At 40.6% G+C, this 9,685-nt stretch overlaps 3 protein-coding genes across 3 annotated transcripts in view; all 3 read right to left on the bottom strand.

Annotated features, from left to right (window-relative positions):
* The window catches only part of LOC118404600 (low-density lipoprotein receptor-related protein 6-like), a 5,406-nt gene extending 4,440 nt beyond the window's left edge, over positions 1-966 (bottom strand). Inside the window, exons 1-2 of the mRNA XM_035803807.1 lie at positions 646-966; positions 50-203 (exon numbers count right to left, since the gene is read on the bottom strand). Coding sequence (XP_035659700.1) covers positions 50-203; positions 646-925 — 434 coding nt within the window. The 5' untranslated portion in view covers positions 926-966. The remainder of the gene's footprint in view (positions 1-49; positions 204-645) is intronic.
* Positions 967-1,460: 494 nt separating this feature from the next.
* LOC118404882 (deleted in malignant brain tumors 1 protein-like) lies at positions 1,461-5,170 on the bottom strand. Its single transcript, XM_035804263.1, has 7 exons — positions 4,969-5,170; positions 4,346-4,477; positions 3,751-3,945; positions 3,160-3,285; positions 2,254-2,445; positions 1,700-1,828; positions 1,461-1,486 (listed from the first exon to the last, which is right to left on the bottom strand). Exons 1-7 carry the CDS (start codon positions 5,168-5,170, stop codon positions 1,461-1,463), a joined length of 1,002 nt encoding a protein of 333 aa, XP_035660156.1.
* A 1,718-nt stretch (positions 5,171-6,888) lies between these two features.
* The window catches only part of LOC118404881 (CUB and sushi domain-containing protein 2-like), a 4,022-nt gene continuing 1,225 nt past the window's right edge, over positions 6,889-9,685 (bottom strand). The window contains exons 2-5 of the mRNA XM_035804262.1: positions 9,059-9,136; positions 7,995-8,223; positions 7,623-7,735; positions 6,889-7,181 (exon numbers count right to left, since the gene is read on the bottom strand). Coding sequence (XP_035660155.1) covers positions 6,889-7,181; positions 7,623-7,735; positions 7,995-8,223; positions 9,059-9,136 — 713 coding nt within the window. The remainder of the gene's footprint in view (positions 7,182-7,622; positions 7,736-7,994; positions 8,224-9,058; positions 9,137-9,685) is intronic.

Genomic DNA, 9,685 nt, shown 5'->3' with positions numbered 1-9,685 from the left:
TACTACTATATCTACACGACTCAACCTCTGATTGGAGAGTAGAAAGTACCCGTTTCTGGGGTCCAGAGCCAGACCGCTAGGCGAGTCGGTAGTCAGAAGTGTCTTGACGTAGGATTCACCATCTGCCGCCCGGGCTACTGAGATGGTGCGTACCATGGTCCAATACACATTCCCCCCAGCGTGGTCCAACCTCAAGCCATCAGCTGAAAACATATTATCGTACGCAAGTTTCAGTAAGAAAAAGAGAAGAAAATTTCAAGAAAAGACACGTTTTTTTAAATAACGTTTAGAAAATGCTATGTAGCATTGAAGTTTCCCAGCAATTTTACAATGCGCGCATCTTACTATATGTCAATGGATATCTATTTCTTTAGCATTAATAGATGAAATATTTGAAAGATATTTGAAAGATATATTGTAACAAATAGATGATGGTTCAAACTCTTCTTCTGGATAATATCAAAATTTTTATCCAGACGTTTCGGAAGGCAAATTAACCCTATCCAGACTGGATAAAAAATTTGATATTATCCAGAAGAAGAGTTTGAACCATCATCTATTTATCATAACCTTCACAAACGTATATATTGCAACGTTATACTGAACGGTAACAATTAACAGAAAGGAAGAAGGAAAGGCACCCACAGGCAAATACTCTATCTACAATGGTCTCCATCCTTTTTCCATCACGACCAATCCTTCTGATGCCCCCGTTAGATATAAAGTACACAAGTTCAGTTACAGGGTCGTAGTCCAGGGAGAAGATCCGGGGCAGTTTTGATGCGGTAACAGTGACCTCTGACCCGTCGTATTCGAGAATACTCGTTAAGAGAGAAACCAGCAGGAAAGATTTCCCTAAGTAACAAACAACCCGTTTTAGCAAAAAATCAATTAATGACGTCATAATTACGTCATATAACGTCATAATGGTATAAAAATTAGGAATTACAAAACTTGACGAGCTTATCAACCCCTGCAAATTTGGTGATCGTACAGTAAGCCGTTTTGAAATTACGAAGGGGGGCCGAATGAGCAACCAACCCATCACCCTCCCCCAACCCCCCAGGCCAGGGAATGCCAAAAAAGCACAGTCTGGATAGGGTTAATTTGTCGTTAACTGTACTCTGGAGGTGCCGGCCATGTAAAGGACACAACCCTGGGATCGCATCATGGTCAGTAGGCCTCCGGGTATTGCATCCTCCTACGAAGGGACATCCAACGGCGAAACCGCCTGTTGATGCACCCTGCTTTCTCAACCGCCACCCTTAGTTCCTGACCGCCCTGCTTAAAGATATTAATGAGCTTAATATCCTTATATATATATCCTTATATATCCTTATATCCTTATATGGCCTTTTGAAAACTAAAAGGCCTATTCTCTGATTAGCTGACAGCTGGTTTTGGGGGTCGTCCACAGGAACTAAAGAGTGACGGTTGAGAAAGCAGGGTACATCCACAGGCTAGACGGTTTCGCTGTTGGATGTCCCTGCGTAGGAGGATGGGGTATTGTTGTTGACCAAGGGACCAAGCCACAAGATAATGATCTCATTCTGTGAGTCTTCATAAATAAAAAAAATTCGATATCTGACAAATACAACCCGTATACTAATAGGCCGAAAAGATTCTATGTTCATTATGTCTTCAAATAAACACGTTAACATTGCTACAAAAATCAAACAGTCCATGTTAGCGAACATACCTGCACAAACCACGCCTACATCTTGGGTACGATCACAGTCGTGAATCCCCCACCCTGGGTACGAGCACTCAAACAGACTACTCTCGTTCCCAGCACATCGTAGATCATCCATAAAGATCTCCCCTTGTCCTTTTAGAAGCATGATAAGAAAGTAAATACAAAAATATGACGAGAGATGATCATAGAATTCACATAGTAACTATAGTTCCATGACATTATACCTTCGCTAAATGATTTTACCTATCCAACAGGTGTATTAATTATGTTTGTCATTAATTATGCAAATCTGCATGAACTATATGGGACAAGTCCCATATTTTTTATGGCTAGTGGGTTTTGTGGTTCTATTAAAAATTTGTTTTTGTAGGTCTGCTAGCTGGCGAAAGCTTGGGAATAATGTTGCTATTGTTTCGAAAAGCTTGTTCTTTCATCCTAATGTCAATGTATCGCTCATGACCTGACAACTTTTATATAATTAGTAAAGAACATGTTTCATACATCATATCAAACAAGAAAATTACAGAAAACAACACAAGGGTTCCGGTAAATCTTACCTTGGCCGAAATAGGCGTCATTACGAACTGCCTGAGCACTTGGGTAGCCCAGCATTCTGCAGACAACGTCTGCATCCTTCAAGTCAAACTGGTCGTGACAAACCGTCCCCCAGGTCACACCGCCATCTTGCCTGACCTCCACACGTCCTTCGTCTGGCCCGGAACCTCCGACAAGGCGGATTCTGCTGGGATCTAAACATGTACATGTAGTTTTGTTAGGCCATGTTGCTTTGATTATATGGATGCGAGCACATCAATTTTCGGCCGTTACCCCAAAAAAGTTTTGCAAGTCCCACAAAGCAGCTGTAAAAAGGGCAAATATATGCCGTAGGTAATGACATTAACTAATAAGCTAGTTTATAGTAAATAAGTGAATTGTAAAGCTGTGCAACGGGGCGAAACTACATTCCAAGGCAAACTCCCTTCCAAGGCAAACTCTTTTTCCCGGCATAAGAGAATCTAGCCAACATTAAAAATCGCGGCATCATGTAAGCTGCCTACATACCAAAAAACATGACGATCTGCCAACTTGATACATGATGCATATGGTTTGTTGTTTAAGATTAGTAAATGTTTTTGTATGATTTTAAAACAATAGAATGTTTGCTGCTAATGTACAGATTATGGTAATGCCTTGTTTAGTGTAAACTACAGTGCAATTCAAGTAGCCTTGGCTACTTGCAAAACTGCTGTCATTAATAAACTAAACTGAACTGAACTGACCCCCAGTTTAGGCCCTTTTCGAAAGACGAATGCAATCCCATACAACATGTCCGAGCTGAGCCGACCCTGGGATCGAACTCAGGCCAATGAATTGGATCCAAATTACCGAACAGCGGGGATGCTTAACCACTCGGCCACAGAGACATGCCAGGATATGACAACAAACTGAACATGTATTTGTACCACAAACAACTCCGACATGTCGGACACAGTCACGAATCCTCCACCCTTCGTGCGAGCAGTTGAACAGGCTGTTCTCGGTCCCATCACAGCGCAGTTCATCCATGTACATTGGCGCTGCTCCGAAATCTAAAACAGAAAGTATGCTTTAGTTCATAAAATGGATGGAGTAAATTCAATAAAAAACTGACAAATGGTATGGACTTTATTTCCAAACATCATCACCCTCGTGACTAGACGTTTTCCGATATTGTTTTCGCATACTTTTTGCTCATTTTACTACTTCTTTGTACGATTTTCTACATGATCGAAAACTTTTCTCATTTCTCTTTTTTGTGATAACAAATGAAAATCGATGCGCACGTGGATGTCATCAATCTACCCTGGGGGCCAGCCGGGATCGGGCAGCTAGGGCAGTTTATTCGGCGGCCCAAGACAGTTAGGCCCGCCGATCTCCTATTAGCGCTAATGTGAGATCGGCGGGCTGACTGCCATGCGTCCCCGAACGAAACTCGCTAGCTACCCGACTCTGTCTGGTACCCAGGGCATACAGAATCAAATCAACATGATCTTACTTGTAGACGTGAATCTTACCTTTGCCAAAATATTTATCCGCATGGCGAACTTGTTGGGAGCTTGGGTAGCCCAACATTCTACAAACAACGTCCGCATCTTTCAGGTCGAAATGGTCGAGACAAATTCTTCCCCATCTAAAGCTGTCAGACGGTCGGACCTCCACTCGTCCTTCGTGCGGGCCGGAGCCTCCGGTAACACGGATTCTACTGGAATCTAGAAATGAAATGTCATTTTTGATGATACTTCACTACTATATACAAGAATTAGTCAGTATTGCTAATTGTCCACTCATTTGAATTTGATGAAGTTAAAAGATAATTCAATTTTGTCCAATATCATTACTTTGAGTTTCTTTTCATATTAGCCCTGACTATATATGTTTCCATTATTCTATGATGACATCTGACCTCTCCTGCTCACTTTTATGTTACCATATTAGATTTTGTTTGATTTTTTTCGTTTACAAATTTTAAAAGTGTTTGTTTGTTTGTTACATATTTTTTACGTTTGCTTTCATTCTTTACTATTACGTTACACAGGGTAAATTCAATGCATCAATCCAATTTGACCATGTTTTGAAGCTTGTTATTTTGAAGCTTTTATTCTAACATACTTGTAAGACAGACCACGGCTACATCTTGGGCGTGGTCACAGTCGTGAATGGTCCATCCTGGGTACGAGCAGTCGAACAGGCTACTCTCGTTCCCAGCACATTGTAGGTCATCCATGTATATGGGTCCTGTTCCTGTTTTGGAACAGTACGAATTAGTATTTCGTCAAATATGGCTCATGAAAACATAATATGACTCATTGTAGAAGTTTATAAAAAAAGATTACTTTATTGGAACGGACATATCGGTGACTGTCACCCCTCAAGATTGACAATACTGACTGGTTCACATTACACTAGAACATGCGGGGGTCAGCTCACGCACGGTCCTAAACTTAGTTTTACGTAATAATATGCTGTAAATGCAGAAACTTTCGCGGTGGTTTAATGTTCGCGATTTTCGCGGTGGCCGCTTCATCGCGAACTTAAACCCACCGTGACTATTTTTCCATGGCAGTAAGAGACTATAGTGCATGGTGCTACCGCGAACTTAAAACCACCGCGAAAAGTTCTTTTTAAATCCCCACGAACACAGTATATCATGAATTTTAAACTATGCTTACAATGCGGTCCCAAACATAAAAGGAGTGTAATATATACATAAACATCTGTAAACACTATCTTACCCTGGCTGAAGTTGGCATCAGTGCGAACCTGGTCAGCCTCGGGATAACCCAGCATTCTGCAGACCACGTCAGCATCCCTCATGTCAAACTGGTCCTGACAAACCGTGCCCCAGGTGAAACTGTTGTCCGGCCGGACCTCCAGACGGCCTTCGTTTTCACTGGAACCTACGATGAGACGGATTCTGCTGGGATCTAAGCACATTATCTTGTAAAAACCAAGCGAAAAATAAGAAAAAAAATAAAGCTAAAGATGCAAAAAAATATAAAGGTTAAGAACAAATTGCCTTGGTCCAAACTATCAACAAAGTTTTTTTTCGTCGGTAATCACCGGCCATTTGTTTTTAAATGACAGATTTCTTTGAACCTTTGAAGGCCTTAGTCTTTTCTAATTTAGACAATCTTTGGTCTACCGTAACTTCCACAGTTTACATATATTTCTCATTGTTTCTAACAATTCTTGTTATGTGCGTCTAACAACAGAAATGGTAGAATGTTTTGATCAAAATGCCTTATCAAATTGGGTGAGTTTTGGTCTAGTTTTAATCGTCGCAGTCTATTCTAAATTATTCCTATTACCGTTAAGCAGGTGTTTGTTCTGAAATGATACTAAAATGAACAAAATGTTGCATCAACATACCGCAGACAACTCCGACATCATCGCTATGACGACAGTCGTGAATCCCCCATCCTGGGTACGAGCAGTTAAACAGGCTACTCTCGTTCCCTGCACATCCTAGGTCATCCATGAAGATCGGCCCTGTTCCTATATTTTCTTCAAAGTTGGAATATTACAAAAGTATATTTATACATTCTGATATAATTTCAGGTTGGTTGGACATAAGATATTGGAGTATTCCTTTACTTTTATTAACCAGAAATGTCTCTCACCTCCTTACGTTCAAGGATGCCGTCTGGATAAGAAAGTCACCCCCTGTGATGAACCGGGACGAGGGGGGATACAAATTTAGCCACGTTTGGGATTGTGTTCACGCTGCAAGATCGCCACATAAAGCGGTGAGAAACAGAACTCCTGTTAGAAGCTCCGAGTAAGATGTCTGATAGACATCGACGCTTGGCCAGGCTAGGTGAGAGACAGAACTGGCTGTGTAAAAGGAAACTCTAATGTCATTTAGTCATTAGAAAACATAACAAACCTCCCTGGATTTGTTTCACAATACTAATATGAAAAGAAGTCGTCACACGAGGCAACAGAAGATAACATTTTACCGAAGGAAACTTCATAGAATCGGCTGGCTCTCAGATACCCCAACATTCTGCAAACAACGTCTGCATCCCCCATGTCAAAATGGTCGACGCAGACTGTGCCCCAGTTGAAGTCGTCTTCTGACCGGACCTCCACACGTCCTTCGTTCGGCATAGCCGGCACGGAACCTCCAACAAGACGGACTCTCCTCAGGGCTGTTATATAATGAACATTTACATCATAGGTATGGTTTGAAATATCTTGCCTCTCCTGTTTTTTTTATTCTCCTGTCATTAATCTTTGGATCGATTCATCTCTGTCCTTGTGGGCCGAATGACCTGCAATTCATCACAATTGTGGTGGGCCGTACCCCGGATTTTATGGAGTTTTCTTGGTCATTCGCAGACCGATATGTATATTTTGTCCCCTTGCACCCTGGTATTACAACCAAAACACATGAAATTTGATATAGGGTTGCATTAGATATTTATTCAAAGGATCCATGTGTAATAATGTTTTTTTGGCATAAACCACTTCAAAATGATTAATTCTGTGGTTATTACAAATGGCGTTATAAATCACCATATACACCTAAACCTTTTATTTGGCTTTGTGTTACATTTACGAAGGTTAGACGCCAAATATTTCAATACGGTTCGATCTCTACAACTGGATAATGTTCGGATATTACTTCCGGACGTTTCGAGTGACATCCATCACTCTTCTAGACCTGATTGGTTCTTCCAGTTGTTAAGAAGACTGATGGACGCCAAACCGTATCCGATTGTAGAGATTGATCGGTTGTTGAAGATTTTTGTATTACTTTTACAAGTCGGTGTAGCATCGCTCCATGTCCCGTTCGTCCGGCAGGTGATATTGGCATTCCCCCACACCTGGTACCCGGCCATACAGCTGTACCTGACGGTCTGTCCTGATGTGAAGTTACTGTTGTTATCCCTGTAACCATTGGTCGACACACCAGGATCCCAGCAATGACCTGGGGTACTGCCTGAAACAAGAACCATACAAAAGTTCTGAATCTCCTTCCTCGCCGTGACTGGATCGTCATTCCTTTATTTCCTGTAGGATATCATGCAGTTCCAAAAGGAAACCGAAAGCAAGTTTATAATGTACAGAATATCGAAGGATAGCATTATTACGTCGATGGAGGTTATCCAGGTAATAGGATATGCCAAATAGCAGTTACTCAAGCAACTGGATATGATTTTGGAAACAGTCAGACGTTTTAGGTAGCATCCACTACCTTTCATCTGTGACACTGAGCAGGTTTTATACACTAGCCATGCATGATATGCAAAGGAGGTAAGGACAAGGTTAGATAGTACAATATTAAACATAAGGAAGACAAGGTTGATGTTTAAGCCTGTTGTTGAAGCACATATTACTACTGAGAACATAATTACTGTGAGAAGTGTAATGAAGACCTTACTTATGTAGGAGAACTGGAACCCCTGACGAGTTTCACTTCTGTCAGATGTAAACCTGAAGAACATCATGTTAGATGTGCTGGTGATAGGGCTGACTGGCTGCTGGCCTGTTAACCTGGTCAGCGAGGAAAAAATAGTAAAAATTGCACGTTCCAAAATATTGTGTGGTTTTAAACGTCCGAAAAATAATTTCATCGGGTTGGTAGCATATAGGGTATAGGAGAATTCTTGTACACAACCAGGTTATATTTACTGTGCTTACGTTTTTAACCTCTTTTCCTTCTGGTATCCAGAATGATTTGAAATAGAGGACTTCAATGTCCCACACATTATTATGCGCTAGAAATGTATTGTTTATGTATTTACTACCTTACCTTTGTAACTGCGGAGCACTATCGTTGGCTCCATCGTAGATAGTTAGAAAGTCATAACTGTGCTCAATGTTGAAACTGTCAAACATAAGACGAATGATGCTTCCTTCTGGTACCGTGATGCTCCACTCACAGTTCTCATTGTTGCCATAGTTACTGGGGTAGTTCGGTGACGTCACAGGGCCTCCAGAGGGGGCAAACAGGTTTTCTCCACAGTCGGGAGTACTGGGCTCTAAAGAATGAGAGATACGTACAATAACCCTATATAGACCGGGCTTAACTGTCATAACATGACGTCATTCATATTTAAGCTACCAACTGCGATCCGCCACGTTTGGATCCACCATCTTGAATTTTCGGAAATATTTTTTCCACAAAGAACCCCCAAAAAACAATCGATATAGACTAAAATACAAGGTACTGACGATAATTCAAGGGACCTTGTTATCCTTGAGCTGATCATATGGTCCGCCATCTTGGATTTTGACCAATGACGTCATCAGATCAGCATCATTTATGAATATTGAATCATGGAAATGCATTGAATAATATAAGATCTAATTGATGTAAAGAAATGGGTTTGAAGTAGCAATAAAACCTCATTGTTGAAATCGAAGTCAGCAAAGTTTGAAAATATGCCAATCTATCAAGGGAAAGTACAATCATTTGTGTGGAAGGAGACTGTAGTAAGACAGTAATAAGAATAATTTGGTCAGTTGGTCCATGAAGATGGAGGTATATGGACGCAGCCGCTTTATCAAATTTCATAGAAATAGCAAATGGTGAAATGACTGGATTGTTACTTCATCTCTATGAGCAAAGGGCCAAATCTTTTCCTGAAGACTGTTATGAATCCACATCAATACCCCCCCCCCCCCCTTGGCTGTGACGAACGAAGAAAATACTTGAAAACACAAAAGCATGGTTCTTGTTACTCATGTGAAAAAAAAACTGTACATGTACACAGTTTGCTGACTAATAATACTCATCAGATAAAACTCGTGATAAGTTAATGTGCAACCATCTAGACTTTCTAGTAGTTAACTCTTACTAGGTTTGCTACTCACCTTCTTCATAAGTGTAGTCATTGCTGTAGAAGTTGTAGTAACTGTCAGAATACGACAACTGGGATTGGATGACGGGGGCTGAAACGTGAAAGAAAAATACGATATTCCATCCCAACAAGTGCTTGGAGTTTTTACTAATAGATCTATTCAATGGGTCTAAACTTTATTTTACATAATATTCACAGAACAAAACCCAAGCTGCAACATCTTGCACACTACATCCAAGTGATCGGTGAAATTAAGAATAACACAGATATTTAAAAAACTAACCCTTTCTACAGAATTATCATTGATTTTGATCTCCAAGTCAGTTGTCTATTTTGAAAATTTAGCCATCTTGTTTTCTTTGCACATCTTGTTTTTTTGCCCTATCTCACCATTGTTGTAGTGTGCAGAGGATGCCATCCATAAAATGTACTTGCTGTGGCCTTACACAAATTTTCAACTATCCAACCCCAGTCTTTGTCAAGGAATGGACTGTCCACTGCTTTTCTGACGTCACGTATATACAGATAAGTTTTGCATGTACTGGGAATATGTGTTACTGTTTATACAGCGCAGTTAATCAGTGTTAATTATCGTTTTATCAACATTTAGCTTGTGAAACATCTAACAGTTGTTTGTGGT

Source organism: Branchiostoma floridae, chromosome 17, assembly GCF_000003815.2.
Source record: "Branchiostoma floridae strain S238N-H82 chromosome 17, Bfl_VNyyK, whole genome shotgun sequence".
NCBI lineage: Eukaryota > Metazoa > Chordata > Leptocardii > Amphioxiformes > Branchiostomatidae > Branchiostoma > Branchiostoma floridae.
This window is presented reverse-complemented; position numbering and strand designations above follow the sequence as displayed.

Bases quoted from the DNA above. Each gene is read 5' to 3' on its own strand.
- LOC118404882 (XM_035804263.1), bottom strand. From the start codon at position 5,170: ATGTGCTTAGATCCCAGCAGAATCCGTCTCATCGTAGGTTCCAGTGAA. The intron at 4,478-4,968 runs GTAAGATAGTGT...GTTCCAAAACAG, and splicing joins TGATGCCAACTTCAGCCAGG to GAACAGGACCCATATACATG. The intron at 1,487-1,699 runs GTATGTTCGCTA...CCTCCTACGCAG, and splicing joins TGTAGGCGTGGTTTGTGCAG to GGACATCCAACAGCGAAACC.